Consider the following 22337-nt stretch of genomic DNA (forward strand, 5'->3'; position numbering starts at 1 on the left):
AGGAGAGGGTCGAAGAAGAAGGATCATAGCAAAGTCCTGAATGAGTCAGTCAGTCTTGAGGGAAATTTTCTGTGCTGGCTGCTTTGATGAACACTGGCCTGGCATCTTGCAGGTCATGCCCCTTTTGTAGAGGGATAATTGCTTTAATGACACAGCCTTTGTTTTCTCAGTGCCTGTTGCTGAGATTAGATGCTTTTTCTTCTCCTAATACTCTCTTAGCCGTTTCAGCTCACCATTTTAGCATCCAGGTACACCTGGGTTTATATTTTTCAGTGTGAAGGAGCAGAGATTGGATTTTACCCTCAGGTTATCCCTGGAGAAGCAGCTGGAGAAGGAAGTGTACCTATGGTTACGGAGCTGTGCTGCAGGAGGACAGCTGAACAGTGATCTGGTGTGGCAGCACCACAGTTTTGCATTTGGCAGTAAAAATTGGAGCCAGCCACAACCCAGACATGGTAGCATCTGATTGATTCACTGCATAGTTATCTAAACACTGCCAGAGGCTCTCAGGGGGCTGCCTCACTCCCACCCACTCCTCATCCATGACACATCCCACAATTCTTGCAGGATGGAGCCCTTATTGCAGCTGTTTTTCTTGGAACTAGCTGTTCCCCTACTCCTGCCTTATAGTAGGCAGCTGGTAGCCACAGAGGTAGTGATGGACTTTTTCCTGCCTTCCAGTGAGCAGAAGTTGTGCTGGAAGAGCCTGCTTCTCTGAGAAAGGTGCTATCTTCTTCCCCAGCTTCTGCTTGTCCTTCTCTGTTTACATGTGGCTCTTACAAGCAGAGCTCCAGTTGAGTGCAGTCCGTATTCAATTCCCTCTCTAAATGTTGTCTTTTAGCAAGTTGTGTGAGTACAAAGAGGCCTTTTTGTTCTTTTCTTCCCTGCATGGCTCCCCTAAGCCCTAGGGAATGTGGGGTCTGCTCCTCTCCTTCAGACCCTGCCCTGCTTACACCACTCCAGGAGTATTCACAGTAGTTTTTAAGAGACTTTTGGTCCCATGCAAAGCCCCAGGCTCTGCTTGCTGGAGCTCAGGCTCAGTTTGGGAGCAAATGCTGCCTCTGAAAGTGCCCTGTTTGGGCTGTTTGGAGTTGGTGCAGACACAGGCTAAGGGTAATGTGACTGCTTTGTGCTTGGATGAGGGAACAGAGCTGTCACCCTTCTGCAGTGGGAATCCCCCTCTCTCTGTGGATGCTGCTCGTAACAAACGCAGTTGAGGGCATAGCATGGCTTCTCGTGCTGTATCCACAGGTTCAGGCAGTAACGCTGCTTTGCTGCTGGGAGGACCTCAAAATATCAAAAATGCAGCAGTCCCAATGATGCCTTAAGCTTTAGCTTTCATATTTTCAGATTCTGTGCTGCCTAGAAATGTAGTTCTGAGCCTCATATTAAAGCGCCGGTCAGCTCTCTTCACAGAGTAGGGAGATAAAGCAAATCCTTTTCCTGCTGGAGACCAAGGACAACTTTCAGGCCCAAAAGCACAAACAAGAGTGGGCTGAAGGGAGGAACAAGAAGGATGGGACCTCACAACTTGCAGCTGGAATTGGACAATTAAACCCCAGTAAGCAAATGCACTAAAACTTATAAAAATGTAAGACCTCATGACCAGTTTGGCATTTTGTGGCCATTCTTAGTCCACCCTGGGTGTAGCCCTGGTCAGGCCCTGTCCTGCCCAAGGTGGATCCTGGGGGCCTTTCAATAAATCCCTACTTTAGTGTCTAGCTCTGTCCAGCCTCTGTTTCAGGTCAGTCTTCCCAAGGCATCACCAAAACCTAAACCCTCTATAGGGGCTCTGGAGGATGCTGCTTTGATACCCTTGGCAGACACAGAGATGACAACAGTGCTTAGGCCAGACCACAAGAGCTCTCTTGGAGCTCTCAGAGTGATTTCCAGACTTTTAAAGCAATTCTTTGCTCCAGATTTTGTTCAGTACTGTATTTCTTGGTGGAAGTTTAAAGTTTTTTTTATTAACTCAGCCTTAGATGGATTTCCCTAGTGTGGAGATCATCAGTTGACTTTGTTGCACCAAAACCATGTAGGGAAAACAGTTGGAAGGAGTATCAGCACACTAATAACAGGTAATAATGCCAGCTAATCCCCAACCACTAGGACAGGTTTCAGGAGATAAATGTGGTTGCATAGTGTCAGAAGGAATCGTGAGATTTCAGGTGAGATTACAAGATTAAGCCTTTTGATAGTGAAATACTTCAACTCTCTAGTCCTTTAAATTTCTGTGGCAAGATGGAAAACAAATGGATTTAGTACTTACCCCTGTTCAGAATTGACATTTTGAAGGATGATTTCAGTCTTCTTTTTTGCCGAACAGCAAATGATGAAATACTCTGCAACATATATTTAAGAGCAGCTAATGATGAGAGGCTTTGAGCATTTTAATGGATTTCAATATCCTTTTGCCTTTAAATTTAATTGGTCAATTTTTCTTCAGCAGGAATGGGATCATTCATATTACTTAGTTGGGTAAGAAAGTGATGGCTAAGGGAAAAACACAAAAAAATAATTCAGAATGCTGATACTGAGGCCATGTTTTATTTGCAGGATTTGCTGCTCACTTTAAATTCACAAATAGGCAAGTTATTTACCAAAACCATTTACTCCAAAAGTAGGCACAACCACATACTCTAAAACAGAAAGCATTTGTCATGACAACAGAAAAGATTTTATTTCCAGACACAGTAGTCTATGATATCTTATGTGTAGTTGAAATGAGTAGGTATTACTGTTACTGTCACCTGCTTTGTCACAATTATCAGTTAAGAAACATCCAAACTGGAGTGGAAAGAAATGCAGAATTCATCTGGAGTTGTTGCCTCCTATCTCAGCAGGTAGTAAACTACTCAACTCAACCAGAGGCTGGCTCACTGAAGCCTAAGCCTGTCTTGCTCCCAGGAAGATGGATCATCTCAGGATCTCCTTGGTATTTTGGTTTTGCTTGTCCTTTATCGTGAAGGTGCACACAGACTTGGTAAGATGTCCGGTTGGATTTTTCCCACCACTGTGCTGTAGTTTTATATGGATCCCTCTGACAAGCAAGCTAAAACACATGAAATTCCATTTGAACGTAAAAAACTCCTTTTTCACGGTGTGAGACCTGTTGAACACTGACACCGATGATCCAGGCAGACTCTCAGCATTCCCTGGAGTCAGTCAAAGCCTAGCTGGACACAATCCTGGCCAATGTGTACTGAGGGGTGGACTAGACAGTGTGAAGGTGTTATTCCCAACTCCTACAGTTTTGTGATTGTGATGAGCTCAGCATCTCAAGGCAGCAGAAGCTGGTGAGGGAAGAGATCGTTTTATCTACCTGTGGCATTTCCAAACACATAACAGACAGAGTAACACTCTTCTTAAAACTAAAGAGTGGAATATTGATAAAGCATTTCTAAACAAGGTGTGACAGGAAGAGACTTGAGGTTTCCACTTGACTGTGAAGCAGATTTTGGCTTTCAGAGCATGTGCCTTTCATAAGAGCATATTGTACATATTGTCCAATGACGAAAGCTGGTGGTCTGTAGACTTCAAGAAGCTTCATCAGGAGGGGTGAACTGAGAGGTTAAAGAGTGACAGGAAGCAAAATGGGCTTTTTTTTGCCATTCTTTCTCTCCTGAGCAGAAAGAAAAGGACACCAAATGGCTTAAAAGTACAAGTCATAAGCTCGAAGGAGTCAAGAGGCTTCTCTTAAGAAACAAAGAAGCATCAACTGCTAGGATCAGCACTCAACTTTTCCATCATTGTAATATCCTCTAATGCATTCACGGACTTCTTTGTTCTTATTAAACAACACTAAAATGAGTGTCTACCTCCCAGATTTACAGATGTGTGAACTGAAGCACAGCATCTGTTCCAGCTTGAGGATTATCCAGCAGTCCAGTGAGAAGAGTTCTGGTGGGAATGCAAAGTAGGCTGCTTATTTGAGGGCTCTCACCAGTGGTGGGTATTCCCACAGACAATGAAGAAGCTTCTGAGAAGGGATTATTTCCTCTTTACCCTCTCTCCAAAAAAGGTGTAATTAGAACCTGAGAAAGCTTATTGTAGTTTTATACAGTCTACTTCCTCTGTGATTGGCATTGCACTTGTTCTCAGGTCCAAATCCGTGCTAGATTTGCTTCCCTTGTAGGTTGACCTCCATCTGAGCAGCACGATCTTCTTGAAGTACTTCATGGTGTTGTTTTTCATGGTTACGAAGCACATGGTGTTTATCATACTGTTACTCATGGCGATGCACTCCACTATGTAAAAGGCAGTAAGGTAATGCTTCTCTTTCACAAAGATGGTGGGGAAGAAGTCCCTGACAATGGAGAAGCCATAGAAAGGTGCCCAGCAGAGAACATAGGCAGTCAGGATGCACATTAGCACCATAACAGTTTTCCTTCTGCACCGGAGCCTCTTTCTGATCTGTTCCGTCTGAAACCCTGGGACGGTTTTAAACCAAAGCTCCTGAGAGATCCTGGCATAACACAAGGTCATGGTGATCACAGGTGCTACAAATTCAATGCCAAAGATGAAGAGGAAGTATGATTTGTAGTACATCTGCTGGTCAACGGACCAAATTTGGCCACAGAAAATTTTCTCCTGGTTTTTCACAATAAATAACACCGTTTCGGTGGCAAAGTATGCAGATGGAATAGCTACAAGTATAGAGACAATCCAGACCAAGGCAATGAGGAAGGTTGCTGTTTGGTAATTCATGCGTGGTTTCAGTGGGTGAACGATGGCCAGATACCTAGAACAGAAAAAATACATTCAAAATGAAGTCTGAAAACACACTTCAAAATACAAGCGAACAGAATTGGGCAGGAGGAAATTGCTGTCATTCCTGAGGGGAGAGCCTGAACATGTTTGTCTGTAAGGACATAATCATCTGTAAGAACATTTTGTGAAATAGCAGCCTGGAGCTGAGTTACAATTGTGTATCACAACTTCTCCTTTTAAACAGGAGCAAGAGTTTGAAAAATGCAGTATTACACATCTAGTCAGATCCAGGGAAGAAAAGACAAAACATGTAGAATCAGGAAAATGTTTTCCCTAGGCAGAGAGCTACTTAAATAGCTCTTTTTACAAAGAGGTGAAATATACATCACAGTGTTTTTCTTATTTCTGTGGTTATTTTGTGGGATGCCAAGACCTGAAGGCAATGCTAATGGATGGTTACAGATTCACATGATTTTTTAAGCCACTAGCAGAATGTGTATCTATTTTATAGATACACGCTGTAGAGGAGCGTGTGTCTATTTTCTGCCCATGTAAACCTTTTTTTGTCTGTGTTCTGGAGGTGACTATTGCTTATTAATCTTAAATACACAGTATTAAGTAAGATGGCAAAGCAGAAAACTTGAATTAGGTATTTGCACTGCTTAGGACTGTAAAGTTGCAAGGTTGTGGTATTCCTGCTAGGAGGAGGTTTTTATCAGAGGTCCCAGTACAAGCATATTTACCCCAAAGTATTGTTTCAAAAAGTGGAATTTTTCATTCCTTTGGAGTCTATTCCATCTGTGTATATTCAATACCTAGAAGAGCATCTATGAGATATATTCAGTCTAAGGTAAAATGGAAAGTCAGCAGCACTTAATCAGCCAGATCTTGGAAGCAGATAAATTGTTCATAGCTCTTAATACTGCAGGGTAAATGTCAGGGGACAGCAGAATGAGTCAGCCTCGTTGTGGAGCAGATAGGATAACATTTTTAGATCAGGTCCTGGGGAAGTATGTGATGGCATAATGTATGTATTCTTAAGTATGCAGATCTGCTCAGCAGAACATTTGGCTGGATGGGATCAGTCTGTCCAACAGAGTCAGGAGGGAGCTTTGGTGGTGGATTTCCTGATTGTCATTGCTTACCACACTTAGGCTGTTACCCTGGAGTGGTCCTGCATTTCATGGACTGAATTCAGATGAAAATGTCCTGGAAGATGTGCTCCAACATTGTTCATAAAGCACACCAAGTACCCATGGGTGTTTGGTTCCAGAGAACCCAGCTAAATATTTACAGTATGGACGTTGGAACCTTATCATTTGCTCTTCCTCTTCAGATGTTGTATTTTTTCTAGTGTAGGTGTGGCCTTAAAAATGTAAAATTTGTATTTTTTTTCACATGAATAGACATGGAGGAAGAAGACAGAGAGCCCTCCTTAGAGGAAATCATCAGTGGGACAGAGATACTTGCTTTACATGGCTGATTCCTTTTAAATGATCTAAACATGGGAAGACTTTTGTTAGTAGCCTGTTCTTTTTAGAGACAGAAATCAACAATCCACATGACATAACTAACATGGAATACATGATTGCTCAACAGTGAGGTTTGTCTCCATGTACCAAGCCAAAAGCTTGCAAAAAAAAAGAAAAAGAAAAAAGAAAAGCAATTAAACCAAAACAGTGTGTTCTTACAACAAGCTTCAGTGATTAATCTTTGCCAGGCTTGTTTTTAAAGATGTGTGGGAAGATACGCTATAAATCTGCTTTCTTAGCAGACATAAGGGCACCATGACCCATGTTACTTCATCAACCTGGGATGCACTAGCAGAGCTTTCCAAGAAAACCTTGTAGAAGCTGAAAAACTGCTAGAAGTTGGTAATGCATACATGGTAGTATTTAGAAGCTTTACCCCAAGTCCTCAGCTGCTCTTGGAAGGATATTCTGTTAGTTGGCTTTTACAAATTTGTTTTGTAGGAGCTGATTGTCCTCTTGCCCACACCAGGTAATACAGCTCTGAACTTCTGCAGAGTCTTTTCACAGACGTCAGCTGACGTCAGGAACAGCTGAATCAGCCACACATGAGCTGTATCTGTACAGCCTTCAGCAGGGTTAACCACTCCTGAGCTGACTACTGCATCAGGGACTGAAAACTGTGCAACACTATAGTCAGGTTTGAAATGGCACATGAGAGAAATTGGGGGAAAGAAGGAGGGGTGGGAATCACATATGTATGTGCAAAAGGTCTGCAGAGGTGTGTATTGTGTTTATACATGAAAGAGGTCTTGTGAGGATGGCCTTTCTGTTTACTGAGCAGGTCTCTGGCTTTTTGTCAGTCATGTCAGACTTATGTCAGCATGAGGCTGATCCTCAGTGCCTTGGTCTGCCAGAGTCCATGGTGCTCGAGGCTGAGAGAAGAGTATTGAGAAGGATACAATTAAATTAAAGTGCTAAAATCCTTGGGGCAAAAGGCAGGCAGCCTCTCAGGACTGCAGCACAACTGGAAAAAAAATTCTTCACCAAAAGAGTGGTTGGGCATCAAAACAAGGGAACAGTTCACAAAAAGTGTGGATGTGGCACTTGAGGTTTAGAACCTCACAAGCTGTGGCCACGTCTTTGTGGCAGTGGGTAGCATCCCACTTACCTGTCAACAGCTATAGCCAGGAGAGCGTTGGTGGAGACGTAGAGGGAGACAGTTCTCAGGTAGTTGACGGAGGCACAGAGGACGTGGCCGTGCTCCCAGGACAGCTGCTGCACCACGTAATAATCCATCTCGAAGGGGCAGCACACGATGGCCACGATGAAGTCCGAGATGGCCAGGTTGGCGATCAGCAGGTTGGTGAGGTTCCTCAGCTTCTTGTAGCGGGCCAGGGCGGCGATGAAGATGAAGTTGCCGATGCCACAGACCAGCATGATGCCCACCAGAGCAACCCCGACCACAATCCTGGCCGTGAAGAAGGTGCGGGTTTTGGTCAGGTCGTCCTCGCTGTCCAGCGGCAGGTCGTAATCGCCGTAAGTGAAATTGAAAGGGAAAGAGGAGTTTCGCAAGGAGGTGAAATCCCCCTCGTGGATGTTGTAGATTGCAGCAAAGTTGAGGCGGGTGGTGGCGTTCAGGTGGTGTTCAGTTTGCTCCCTGGCCATATCTGTCTTCTTTTGGCTGCCCCCTGGGTGTTGTGCTAGCTGAGAGTGGCAGGCCAGAGACCTCACCCAAAGCTTCCTTTTGAGCAGTGAGTGACCTCGTCCTTGTCCCCAGAAGATCATAGAACAACAGCCTCACTGATCTCCTTCTGTGGAAACAAAAAGAGAAAAATGTTTCCTGAAAGGAAATGACAGCAAGAGTACTTATCTTGAAGGAAAGCAATAGCCACCTTATTGCCCCACACATCTGTTGCTGCGTGTGTACAGAAGGGAGAAATACCCTGTGAAGAGATGCTTATGTTCTCACAAAATAAGTGCTTCAAGTTGCTTCACGCACTGTTTGTTACAGCAGCAGTTTTATTTACCAGCAGTGAAATTTTTGTCAGGCAGTGAAATGACAATGTAGGAGGAATGTAAAATCTGGTTTAAACCTCCACTGGCCCACAAAGCTCATGGTGCTGTCATCGTTGTGCAGGGTAAAAGACACTAAAATGACAACTCAGTGTGCTGGAAAGCATTTGATGTGCCTTTTGGACGAAGTTTATGCTTTATTCTGGTTCTTTCAGAGTGATGTGGTAGAGGAGAAGGAAAAGAGAGCTGATGTCCTTGCTCCTAAATACATTTCTTAATTAAGTAAGAGTTGCAAAGACCCAAGAAAATACTAAATCCAGCACTTCCCTTCTGGGAGCCATTAATTTGAGTACAGGACAAAATTTTCTGCCAGCATAATCCATTATCACTTCTGTCAAACAGGTGAAGCTCTGCCAATTTGCAGAGAGAAGAATTTTGTCCCGTGAACCAGCTTGTAGAGCTTAACTGTGAAGGCAGGTCTGGCATTCACAGGGAAAGTGTTTCCACAGAGTGAAAAGTGAAAGGGAAAATCATCTGTAAGAAAGACAGAGTGCCTTGCATTTTTTATTCTGGAGAGGAGCAGGCTCACCTCAATAATACTAAATATTAAAAAATTATTAATTTTTCCCACACAGAGGGGGAAAAGCATCTCATCTAGTCCTTGATTTTGCCTCTCTGTATCAAAATGCTGAGAGAGCATCTTCTTTCATCTTTCCATGGTCCATCTAGGAACCTTCACACCAGGCTTCTGGCTGTCAGAACAGTCTCACCTCATCCCAACAGAGGATTAGGGAGCATTACTGCTTTTTTTGCCCTCAAGTAGAAAGTCCTCAGGGTGTCAAAGCCACTGAACAATAGCAGTCGTGGCTACAAAGGACAATCTGCATAGTGAAGCTGTTGCTCCCTTCTTTCCCTGGAACCACCCTCAGATCCTGATGTACCAACACTTAACAAATATCTGTCAGAAACTCTCTTTTACAACTTCGGTCACCACGTTGTTTTTCAAACTGAGCAGAAACAGAATAACAGAAAGCCAAAGCCTGAAACGAAACAGTTCTGACAAGGGACTGCTTCAGGAGACATCTCCACAGCTGCCTGGAAAGGTAAATATTCATTTACAAGAAGTGCTAAATAAACACTTGGATGCAAAATCTGTTGGCCAAAGCAAGAGGGAGTATCTGTGTTAGATTTGACTGCTAAAAACCAAAAGAGATGTAAAATAAAAACCGGACAAAACAACCGTCCACAAAACTGACATAATACTATCAGCAAAGGGTACCTGCAGTTGTGCTCATCTTCCTGGAGGTCTCGGGCACCCTGTGGAGAGCTGCCCCGTTTCTCCTCTTCAGGTGCTGCTGTTCTTGGAGGAGAGAAAGGATCACTGGAAGTATCCCAAGGACTCGGCTGTGTGCTCTTTCTCTGCCATTCATGTTAGCCCTGTGCTCAGGGGAGGATGGCTCCTCTGCCTCTGTGCCTGCATCTAAAGCCTTCGCTCAGTGGGAGGCACCTTGAAGCTGTCCGTGCATTTCTGATTTTAAAGAGGCAGCACGGTCTCCTGGAGACAATAGAGCGTGGTCGTTTTGGGGTTCCCCTGCCTTAAACCCCCGAAAGCACGGAATTGGCAGAGTGGCTTTGTTAGCAAGCCTGAGCATGGAACATTTAAATTCCCGGTCTGCCCTTGCTCTTTGGGTTTTGCCTGTGCTGGGCAGCATCAGCCTGCACCTGATGTGCCACAGAGGCAGAATACAAACCTCCCACTGGAAAGGAGGGGGGGGAAGGAGGGTGATGTGCTTTCCCAGGAACCTTTCTCTGTGTGTCTCTCCGGCTATTGTCTTTAGGATGCAGCTGCAGTAGCTCCAGCAGGAGGGTCACACAGTGAATAGCCGTAAATCAGAGGACCCCTGACAGCTTCCCTTGCCCTCTCAGGGAATTACTCGGAGCAGAAAAGTGGCAGTGAATCCTTAAAGACTTTGTGTCCTTTGCTAATGCTGCTTCCTCACTGCTCTGAACACTCACACCTGAGGAAGCAGTTCTGCTTTCCAGTTCTCCAGAAGGAAAGGAGATGTGATGTGTGGCACATCACCTGTCTTCTTCACCTCCAGACTTAATCACTTTAGCTGACACTTTCCAAGGTGCATGGTGAGACACACGACATAGTCCCCAGCAGATGAGACCATCAGAGGCTGTCAAAGGTCATGAAGAGTGTCGGAGGTTTACAGAAAACTTAGACTAAGTGTCCCCAGTGTACATTCACAAGGCTGGGCTCTGGTGAGCTAGTAGGCCCTTAGCTCTGAAAAAAGAAGGTAAGGAGAGAAACCTGTGAATGTAAAATATATCTGGAGTAAAAGAGCCACTACTGTGGCATTCCTTCCAGAAAATTTGAAGAAGATCAGAAAGTCTGCAATGTCTGCAGACGGCAGAGAGCATTAAGAATTTCACAACAAATACTTTGCTTGGCTTTGTTTTGAACAGCCAGACTAATATTTGAAAATATACTAAGGGCTTTTTAATCTCCTGAAAAGGGTGCAACCAGATGAACAATGAGGAAATCAGATCCAGTCCACCTGTTAAATTTTGTCACAGAAGTGTAAATACAGTAAGTATGGAGAGACAGGTGAAGGAAACTGTGTACATCAGGGCAATGTTAAAACAATCTCCAAGATGGGCCACAAAAACCTTAAATGCCCCTGAAGAAAAGCTGATACACTAAAGGGAGCGTTGCATTCAGAATGTTCATGATCTCTTTAAGACTTTGTTCATCTGTCTCACTTGAAGTTATCTTGTGAGCTAACCAAGCAATATGATATCCAGATATTTATATTCCTTTAGGCCAAAAGCCTCATCTGCTGCAGAACTGTCTCTCCCCATTGGCTCAAGGCAAGCTGGCATCAGAACCCTGATAACTCCAGATGTGCACTGAATGCTCAGTGTGAGCTCCTCTACAGCAGCAGCTCATCTCCTGTGCTCCAAGGGATTGTGCTCTGTGTGTGTCAGCCTGCTCCTCAGAAAACACCAGGAGCACTGTCAAACGATGTGATTTACGTGTGCTGTGCAAGGTAGTGCTTTGTGGCTGCTGACTGGGAGTCATTGAACAGAGAACAAAACCAGTGGTGTGGGCAGAGTGGAAGTTCAGGGGTGTGTCTGGGGCCTCAGTGACTGTCCCAGCACCCTGCCCCACTGCAGCAAGGGCTGCTATGGCAGTCCAAGGGCTCTAAAGCTGTGGGATACATGCAGCAAGTGTATGCACATGATTTGGGTGTGCCATTTCTTCAGGGGACAGGGTTTCTCCTTAATAATATTAATTGGTGATTCCCCAGTGGTGTCACAACATTCAGCACAGCATCACAAGGCATTTCCTGAGACCACTGTGACCAGTGTGATGAGTTCAGGTTGAGAAAGAGAAGTTTTTTTCTTCTAGTCCTTATCTCAATTAATGAAGCCTTCATTAATTTTTTTCTCTTTCCTCTGCCCAGCTGAGGCAGGGGAGTATGAGTGAGGGACTTTTTGGGGTGCCTGGCATTTGGCCAGCATCAAACCACAACAAAGATTTACATTCCTGTTTATTTGTTTTGATCATTAGTATGCTCACAAGGTTTAATAGGGAGGTTATTCAGAAGCTGAATGATGGAAAATAATTGCAGTGGTAAGTACTTGTTTGGAGACTTTGAAATCATGGAGTTCTAAACCCAGCATTTAGCCTGGGAACAGACCTGAGGACTCTGGCCCTTTGTTTCAAAACAGCAAACTCACTAGCTACTGTCTAATTTTTCCTAATTGCTAAATAAATTGGACTCTGAGTGAGCTAATTAATCTCACCTAAGCTTTGCATAAATTATAGCTGGGGTTTCCCAAAGATGTAAATCAGGCAGTGAAGTGGGACAAAGCATCAGACTTGTGATTTCTGGGAAAACAAGCAAACAGATGGTGTAGGCACACATGGATTACAACCATGTGTATTTTTGCTCAGTATTTCCACCATTTGGCTCAGGGGCTTTACTCAGTCTGAGAGTCTGTAACTGATGTTAATGAACACTACATTTGCCTGCAGAAAGTTAGGTGAATATATATATATATATTTCAATATATAAAATGGAAATAAATAATTTACATAATATGCATGTATATATTATATGTATAAAAGATAAGATATATAATTAATTATATGTATTATATATAATAAATAATATATATAGGTATAATTTAATATATATATGGAAATGTGCCTTGTGGCACAAAAGGAAAGTGACTTTTGGATAGAGTTTGGAAAAATATTTGGCACACAGAAGGAATCCTGCCCTACTCAGCTGTTCCAGTGGTAACTTGGGGTGTGGAAATGTCCTGGAAACGAGTGAGTAGAGAAGAATTTGACTTTATTACTGGGTTATGCCATCATGTTTGTTTCCTCTTATCACCTTTTTCTGCTTCTTTACTGAGTGTGTATCACATTGCGGCTTGGAAAAAGGCACAAAGTGTGGGAAGGAGCCATAGATCAGGCTGTCAGCAACCACAGGGACACTGTGCCAAGGTGGTTATCAGCACTGCTGGAACAGCAGACGTGGCACTTTCATCCAAAAGGTCTTTTCCTTTCAGAGCAGCACAGGTTTCTGTGGACAAGGCCATTCAGGTGGCTCTCACAGCCCAATGACACAAGATTTATATGAGCTGCTCAGAGCTCACTTCATGTACAAGGTGACAATCAACAGCTCTTTTCCATGTAGAAGCTCCTTTGTTTTCACTTGTCTAGGATTTTTCCCCCTACTTTATAAATCTCTGACAGTGTCTATTTCCCACTTTCTTCATCTTTGTTCATCCTTTTGTGATTGTGTAGGAAAATGGTGTTTATTTTCCCCACTTCAGTTTAGCATGGCATTTGCTTGTGAGTAGCAGCCCCTGCCCTCAACAACAGTGTATGAAATATGTAGAAATAGCTCTAATAAGCTGGTGTTCTGACTGTCACTTGCCACCTTCACTAGAGAAGCAAAAATAACAATATTTGGGGCAGGGTGGGAAACAAGGACCAGCCCAGGGGCTGTGCATGAGTCTTGATGCCACAGTAAATGTCATAAAAACATTTCAGCCTTTAAACATTCAACTGTGTTGGTTTAGCAGGGATGGTAAAAAAGCAGTTAGTGGTTGGCTTTGAAATTAAGAGCCAGATTGGCCAATTAAATATAGGGATACACAGGCTTAAAAACTAGGAGAATCTCAGGAAAATTCCTTTTCCTTCCTGCCTTGGAACAGGTAACAGCTCAGATTGATGTGCGACAATATTGGTAATTTCTTGCACAAACTCTACACATGCAGCTCTATCTGTTCCATCTAGGAATGTTTAGCAAAGCTACATTGTTGTGTTTAGGGCTTAACTATCTTTGCAAAAGACAATGCCACTGAACTTTAAACTAGGTTTAAGGTCCTTTTCCTACTAAGTAATTTAGTCTCTTATTTGTTTATGGCACTTAAGGTATTTTCTACTTATTTAAAACTAAACTTGCATTTCCACCTCATGTCTGTGTGGGTTTCTGTGTCTTAGTTTCTCCAAAGGTTTTAATTCAGCCCTCACTTCTTTGGACACCTCTGAGCCTGTGTGGGTGGGGCCCAGGGGGATTTTGCATCCCAACAGGAACTTTATTAGCACCTGACCTCGCCAAACAAAGGACCCTTCAGCATCTGCTGGAACACCTACAGCTGCCAGATTTCTGATAAATCTCATCTACCACGTCAGAACCTTACTCATATCTTTGCCTGAAAGCCCCTTAATTTCAAAAATATAATAATAATTCAAAGGGAAAGGGGTAATATTTTCCATTCCAAGGGAGGCTCCTACCTTCCTTAGCAGACACCTGTCTTTTAAACCAAGTGTGTTGGACCCTTGGACACTGAGAATTTTAGACTTTCTGTGCTGAGAGGAAGAAGAAACCCCCAAGAAAACACTGCATTTGACCTGAGGCCTTGGAAAAGACTACCAAAATTGAGTGACAGCACTGGGATTGTGGGTGTGGAGCTTGAATAGAAATGTGTGATATCACAGGGTGGAAAACTTGGAGTTTAAGGTTTTAGAATACAGTAATATATATAAAGCAAGATGGAGGTTTTAGGGCAGAGGCTGAATCCTTCTTTTTCACCTTCTTCATGGGACTGGGTGATGTTTTGTAATTGGATAGAAAGTCCACATTGCAGACCACAGATGGTTGGTTATTGGGTTAAGAGTAAAAATAATTTAGGTGTCATATTTTAATTGGACAGTTTATTCTTAAAAGGCCTTGTAGAGAGAGAGAGATGGCTCCATTTTTACTTTGTTAGCTTGAAGTGCTGTAGAACTCACAGTTTGTGAGACTGTTCTATAGATAAGAACTAATAAACATCTGAGTCCAAACATGAAATACTGTCTCAAGCATTTAATCTCTACTCCGGCACAAAAGAAGATAAAAAGCAACACAGGACAACAAATAATTCATGAAAAATGCTTTCCTGGCCTGATGGCAAACAAATTTTTTAATGTAGGGTTCATGTCTTCAGTATGAAACTATTAAATGTTTCTTAGCTGCACCAGATAGAGCTCTAGTGGTCCTATTTTAAATTCCTTATTTTACTCTCTCTGATCCAGATGTGAAGTCTGCATTTGGCCTCTTCCTCAAGGTTTATACAGGTTTATAAATATTCAAAATAATAATAATTCAAAATACATTTGAATTTAGAAACATCCAAAAGAAACTTAATATGTCCTATATCTCTCTCAGGCTTGTCACTCCTTTGGATTTTCAGAGACAGTCTTGTTGACTTTGGATTTTACTCAGAGAAGCATTTGGTTCATCTTCTCTTTCAGTGGTGCTATGAGCTGTGGAACGTTTTTGGAAATGAAACAGCTTTTAATTGAAGTGTCTCGGTAGGAGATACATCCTTCCAAAAACCTGCTGACTTCTTTGGCGGCTTAAGTTGGAAAAATTGGGTGCTGCATTAACTAAAAAAATTAAGTGTTATCCATTCCAGCTACAGTCTCAAAATTAAGCTTAATTGTCAGCACTTTGCCATTGTTGTTCTCTGTTAACAAAGCCATGTGATTTCTATTATCACTTCAGCATCTTCTTTATTCTGTTCTTTGTATTCAGGGATCATGACTTTCTGTCCATCTGCTGCTGACAGTCCTGTTCCATCACTTCTCCCCTTTGGAATATTGTGGTGGGTTTGCCATTGCTGTTTGTCCTTGACAATCTGGTATTTTGCCATGGCAAGCAGAACGGTTCCAACATTTTCTTCAATTCTAATTCAACAGAGTAATGCTTAATGGTGGTTTCATTTGAAGCCACCACTCAGGGCATGAAAGCACAGTCTTGGTGTCAGGATGAGTCATGAAAAGCTGGTGTCACCTTATTTCTATAATAGAAAAAGGCCTGGTGGTACTTCTGATATGGTGTCAAAAGTGATGGGCTCCATCAGCTTCCCTCTCCTCACAGTTTTGAAGTCTGACAGTAGCATTGTAGAAGGGACAGGAGATGAAAGGCATGTCCATGCCCACCAAACTAGGTGGAGAGGAAGCAAATCTATGCCAGAAGATGTCCATCCATGTTGTGAGGTGAAGTCTGTGTCCCTCCAGGCACTCCAGGGCCGACTGCTGACTGTGTGGCTGGCAGAGGGGTGGAACAGGCTCTGGAGTACAGGTCATTTATAGTCAAAAGGAGACAAGTGCTGGTTTGTCTGGGAGGGACAGCTCAGGGGCATGGATGTCAGAGCCAAGGGCTCAGCATCTCCCTTCTGGTGTGATATATAGACTGAGCTAAATACTTTGGGGCAGGAATGACAGAGTTCCCACACTGCAAAAGGAACTGTTTGCCATTTGGTAGTGATGAGGAGGAAAACTCTCCCTTCTTTCTGCTGGTGGTCAGTCATTAGGCAATTATACCCCCATGTTTCTTGTCTTTGAAAATGCACCCACACTTTCTTGTGTAAAATTTTTTTTTTTTTTGTCCTAGAATTGATGAAAATCCTGTCAAAGCTTCAAAACCAAAGTGTGGAAACCTTTCTATGGATGTCCATCAGGATTGTGTTCTTAAAGATCCATTGAATAAAGTACAGCTCAGGGGTCCCACCTGAGTCAGGTAAGACTATTCATGTTCTCCTTTTTGTCATATTAGCTGTAATGAAAGGTGTTTTATGGCATAATGTATAAAGTTTGAGTGCCTTTCTTACTGGGATCACAATGAATTATCACCTCCAGGTTCAAAACAGTGGTGGTGCTTTTCCTGGAATATTTAGAAATGCTGTGGACAAATTAGAGGCAATAGGAGAATGTGGCATGGCCACAGCTGTGTGGGAATGGATACCCCTCAATCCCAGAATTGCAAGTTCTTGAGGAATAAAATCCATGCTAAGTCCCAGCCTTTTCTAAGGAACCTACTTATTAATTGTTTCTATTTGGCTGAGACCAAAATTGGCAGGGAATTGTCCTTTGGAAATCAGACCCCATTAATTGTGATCTTCTTAAAAGAGCCCCTCTACAGGGGCTATGACACAGTGCCACAAAACTGGCTCAGGAGGAATAAGCTGTTCAGCCCAAACTGGCATCTCTCAGCTTTGGGGTGTCATGGTTTAACCCCAGCTGGTAACAAAGCCCCATGCAAACACTTTCTTACTGCCCGCTCTGCTTTCCAGAGGGATGGAGAGAAGAATTAGAAAGAAAACAAAACAAAACAAACAAACAATACAAAACAAAAACCCCAAACACCTAGTGGGTTGACATAAGAACAGTTTAATAATGGAAGCAAACTTAAATATAATAATAACAACAACAAGAATAGATAACTAAACCCCAAGAAACACAGCTACTCACCACTTGCTGACCAAACCCATCCAGTCCTTGAGCAGTGATCAGCCCCTCCCAGCCAAATTCCCCCAGTTTATGTACTGGGTATGATGCTCTGAGGTGTGGAATATCCCTTTGGACAGCTCTGGTCAGCTGTCCTGGCCATGATCCCTCACTTGTGCTGCTCCTCACTGGCAGAGCAGGAGACACTGAGAAGTCCTTGACTTAGGGCAAACACTGCTCAGCAACAACCAAAATAATGTATTATCAACTTTATTCTCATCCCAGTCCAAAAACACAGCCGTGTACCAGCTGCTCAGATGAAAATGAGCTCTACCCCAGCCAAAACCAGGACAATGGATGAATCAGATAGAATACAATCTTCAGAAATTTTAAAAAAGAAATTTAGCTGTACAGAGGTCATTTGTATCTCTTGACTACTGATTCCAAAGTAAATCAGTAAGAGAAAAGGATGACAGACTGGATATTTGAGTACTATTCAGAAGGGTTTTTTAAAGGCTCATTTCTCATGCAAATGCTGTCTGAAATCACGTCAGATTCTGTTCTATCCAATAACTGATCCATTACTTTACCACAGGACGTTTTTACTGTATTATTTTCTTTTGCTGGTTTTGGAGCCAGCTGCATCTTCCAGATCTGTAGCCCCCCTGTTGAACCTGAGCCAGCATTTAAAGAAAGATAATGATGATGAAAAGTCACCCACTCGCTAGTACATAGGGACATTATGTAATGTTCTTTCTTCCAGGGCAAATGGATTTTCCTGAGCTTTCTGCTCTGGATCATACCAGGAGCAAGCATTGAAATGGTTTTTGCATTTATTTTCTAATAGTTTGGCACCACAGCAGGTGGTGACGTGTCTGGAGGGGGAAGGCACGTGAGGAAGAGCTGGGGTCACTTGGTCTGTTCAGCCTGGAGGAGACTGACTTTAACCCCACTGCAGTTACAGCTTCCTTGTGAAGGGAGTGCACTGATCTCTTCCCTGGGGTGTCCAGTGACAGGGAATAGCCTGAAGTTGTGTCAGGAGGACTTCAGACTGGGTACCAGGAATGGGTTTTCACTCAGAAGTGCCACAGCACTGGGAAGTGCTCACAGAACCAAGCATGACACAGAGTTCAAGGAGCATTTGGACAACAATCTCAGGCACATGGCGTGATTGTTGGGGCTGACATGTGTAGAGCCAGGATCTGGGACTTTGATAATCCTTGTGGGTCCTTTCCAGCTCAGAATATCCTATGATTGTATGATTCTAAATGTTTCAGGTACTTTTCCCTCTAAAATTATTTTGCCTGGGATAACAACACACAGAATTCTGTCCTTGAGATTGAGTTCAGTTCCCACAATATGCAGAAGCAACTGCTTTTTCTTTTGAAACACTCTGGAAGGAAATTTGCAGAAGCTGTTTTCTTCAAGTTCTTCATGGCCTTTCAAAGCTTCAAATGATATTTTTCTATTGAAATAGCCCTTGAAAGGAATTTCTTAAAGAAAATGATGAGTGGCCTCCGCAATCAACCTAAATGAGTTGTGAAGCAATGACAGGATGCTTGTAGAAGAAATATTGTTCAACCCTTCGTAGCACAAGTTGCTGAGATTCTCTGATGTAAATGCCAATGATTTGACAACACAATCCTTGAACAATTATTGGAGAAGACAGCAACTACATGAATTAAAAGGCAGGGATGAAAATGTGGCACAAAGACGTACTGATCAAGAAGAATATTGTTCAACTGTATTGTCCATACATAAGATAATCTTCCCCCATGCACAGCCCTCCCAGATTATTCTTTGTGAAAAGAGTATTCATATGGAGCTTTTGAAAGTACTATAGAAATTAAATTACTTGTCTGCAGAAGAGCTGTCGGAATTTGGCTGACAGGAGAGCTACAATTAGCCTCAGGAGAAAACTGAGCAAGTGACTGGGGGCAGATTCTGTTCTGAATTTTACACTTGTCTGAGTTTTAGAGACAATTTAAAAGAGGACTGGAATGAGTGTCATCTTCTCTACAGGGTTCCAATTATCCCTTTCCACCAGTAGGAAAGGAACACCAATAAAAGAAAGTGAAAAAAACCCCAACAATTTATTAAGAAACAGAATTGCCACAAGCCCAAAGGGGGGAAAAAAACCGTTAAATAACTGTTAGATATTGAGCTGTCAGACCTTACCCTAGGCACACACACTGGGACAAAAGACCCAAAAGGCCAGAGAAATACCCACTCATGACAGACACACAGTACAAGAGGGACAAAGCAGCTGCTGAGTTCACCTCAGGGCAGTCTAAAGCTCACTACTGCAGCCTCACTGTACCAAGAAAAGGAAAAGCTTTTTTGCCTGGGCCAAAAAAAGCTTTTCAGTCGAGCAAAAACCACATTGCCCAGAGCCATGGAAAACCTGGGCAGTGGCACTTCAAAATGCCCTCACAACAAAGTAGAAGCCTCCCTGGTCCCAAACACACTCATGTGTGACCTTAAAGATACAATAAACATTTTTTAATAACCATTTTTTGGGCCCAAGGCAGAGGATCATGGAATACCTTGTCCAAGAATACATGAAATCATGGAATGCACTCACTCCAAGACAACACTTCATATTAACTTACTCACTATAAGAAAAAATGCCTTTCCTAGATGTCTTCCAGGAACTGTTTAGCATGGCCCCTCCTTGGGTCTGCCTTTTTAGAGCATGTGTGTTTCTTGGCTGTGGTCTTAGTCAATTGTTTTTATCACCTCCAGCTTGGGTCTTGATCCACACTTTCTTCAGTTGGCAAGTGCTGATAGTTGGCATATTAGTAGCAGGGTCCTCAAAATATGTTCACTGGATGTTATCCCAACCAAGCAGACAGTTCCACTACAAGCATAAACATATATCAGCTATCCCATTGCCATGTCTAAGTTTTGTTAATAGCAGAAAAAACCCTCTATCCTCACAGCAAAGTTAATTTAATATTATGCATTTAGCATTCATCTTAATATTTGCAAAAAGAATATACTATACTATACTGTACTATAATATAATGTAATATAATATTATATGATATAATATAATTAATACAATATAATATACTGTATTAATATATTAATATTATATATTGATATAATATAATGTATTATAATTAATATAATATAATACAATACAATACAATACAATATAATATGTATTTATGACACCTGCCACTGACCCTTTGACTATCAATCACTGTTGCCTGCTGAAACCACAGAACTGTTGTGAGAAAGTGACACCCAACCCTCAGACAACAATCCATGATTACAGCATGTACCAAAAAAAGGCAGGTCAGGGGTTGAACCAAGCCAAAGAATTTCTGGGACATCTAAACGAGCTCAAAGAAATGTTTGAATATGTATAATCTTTATGAATATGTATTTGACCAATGCAGTGGAATAAGTGTATAAGAAAAGTTGCTGTGGTTTGCCATAGTGCCTCTGGCCATTGCCAAGAACCCAGTGCTGTTATTGATTTCTCCCTTGTTATCCCTTATGAAACTTCTAAAAATTTTGAAAAGTGAGGTTTGTTTCTCACAGTTACTAAAAGAGGTCAGGATATGCATAAATGCCAGCTCAGAAAGCTTCATGGAGGTCAAAGGAAATGGGGTGTCTTGGGTTCCAGTGTAAGGTGTAACCAAATATTTGTATTCTATTGCCATCTACATGAGCTGTTAAAATGGGTGTTCTTGATCTTCTCCATGACTGAGCCCTGATAACTCCCTTTGGGGAAGCAGCAGCTACCCTGGGAGTGCCATCTCTGCTAGTGGCCATCAAGGTCTCCCAGAATTTCTCATAAGATTGCATCATCCCACTGTGAGATGCCCTGCCCTGCAGAGGAGCTGAACATTCCTCCCGGTATATAATCTGCATCTCGGGACACCACAATACCTCCACTGGATTCCCAGAGAAGAGCTCTCAGTAGCCACCACTGGACCTCCAGAGAAGGACCAGACCTTTCTGCAGGATCACCACTTCAACAGGACCACATCCATCACTCCAATCAGATTGCTGCCACCACCCCCACAAACAGGGTGTCAGATTCTGATTTTGTTGGCATAAGCCACTGTTTCTGTGCTACTGCCTTTATTGTAATTTCTCTATTAAATTTTAGTTCTTACTTGGCATCTCTCAAGATGTATTTGTGTGGAGTTAATTCCCTGCTGGCTTGCTGTCAAACCAGTACGCGGGGATAAACAGAAAATAAGACTTGCGCTCTTTTGGTAACATGATTATTTTCATGAAGTGCTTTTCCATCCTGTTTAGGCATCTGGCTGGCCTGTGATGACCATGTGTCCTGATTGTGACTGTGGTGTTCTTGCTGGCATCTGGCTGTGCAGCTGTGTCCTTTCCTTCTGGCTGAAAATCTTGCTGCTCTCGTCCCTGCCTCATGAGGCTCCATCAGTACAGTTGTGCTGCACTTCAGGCTACACTTGGATCCATTTAAAGGTAAATCACGACAGAGAAAATGGTTGTTCTTACCACATTGTCAGACAGGAAGAACTCTGTCATGTTCTTGATGCTGGAATAGTTGCAGATGGCTGTTCCAGGTGTCTTAACCTGTATTTGCATTGAGAAACTGCTCATTTTCTGGCCTGGGAGTCTAATTTCAGTAGATACTCCCTTCATTTTTAAGAGAAATGCCACTGGAAGAGAAATCTCTGTGAACCTGTAAAAGAACAGACACTGTCACAGTACCTGGACAGATCTGGTGGCCTTGGTCACCTCTGCATTTTTGGATACTTTTTGTTGCAGTTGTCCTTTCACCAAAGTATGAGCAGGTTAAGACTGTCCCATGAGCACACAGCTGGCAGAGAGAAAGTGTGCAGGGGGAATTTTGCATTGAGAAACTGTGGAAAAATTGCCCCAGGGAGTCAACAAGATCCCTGTGAGGAGATTCTGGGTCTGTTGGCTGTGTGAGATGAGGCATCATGTGGGGTGTTTGAACACGCTGTAGTTTTTCACTGTGAATCTAAGAAACTTCACCTTCATCCCCATGTGGTGCCTATGCCAGTCTTCGTAAAAAGCCTCAGTCATCTTCCTTAGCAAAAACATGTAATTTGCTGCCAGGTTATTTTATTACATTTTATATTCTTTATATTTTATTATTATTATACCTTTTGTAATGCACTGAGGGGTGATGCTGCTTTAATCTGTGAAAATGCCACTTTGGAAAGGACGTGTCAACAGATGAACTCGTGGAACTTCTGATTCTCTGAAATCTCTTTTGTAACCTATTTTAAACCTGATTTCGTGGATTGTTTATGAATGCCGCATTTCAATTTCCAAGGGCCTGATGCTGTGAATCCACTGCCTGTCTGTTCATTCTG

The 22337-nt window shown here is 42.6% G+C and overlaps 1 protein-coding gene across 1 annotated transcript; it reads right to left on the reverse strand.

Annotated features, from left to right (window-relative positions):
* Positions 1-2798: 2798 nt before the first annotated feature.
* PROKR1 (prokineticin receptor 1) lies at positions 2799-8001 on the reverse strand. Its single transcript, XM_066316500.1, has 2 exons — positions 7351-8001; positions 2799-4741 (listed from the first exon to the last, which is right to left on the reverse strand). The coding sequence occupies exons 1-2, from the start codon at positions 7965-7967 to the stop codon at positions 4045-4047; spliced, it is 1314 nt and encodes a 437-aa protein (XP_066172597.1). The 5' UTR covers positions 7968-8001; the 3' UTR covers positions 2799-4044.
* Between the last annotated feature and the right edge of the window lie 14336 nt (positions 8002-22337).

Source organism: Sylvia atricapilla, chromosome 3 (assembly GCF_009819655.1).
Source record: "Sylvia atricapilla isolate bSylAtr1 chromosome 3, bSylAtr1.pri, whole genome shotgun sequence".
Lineage (NCBI taxonomy): Eukaryota > Metazoa > Chordata > Aves > Passeriformes > Sylviidae > Sylvia > Sylvia atricapilla.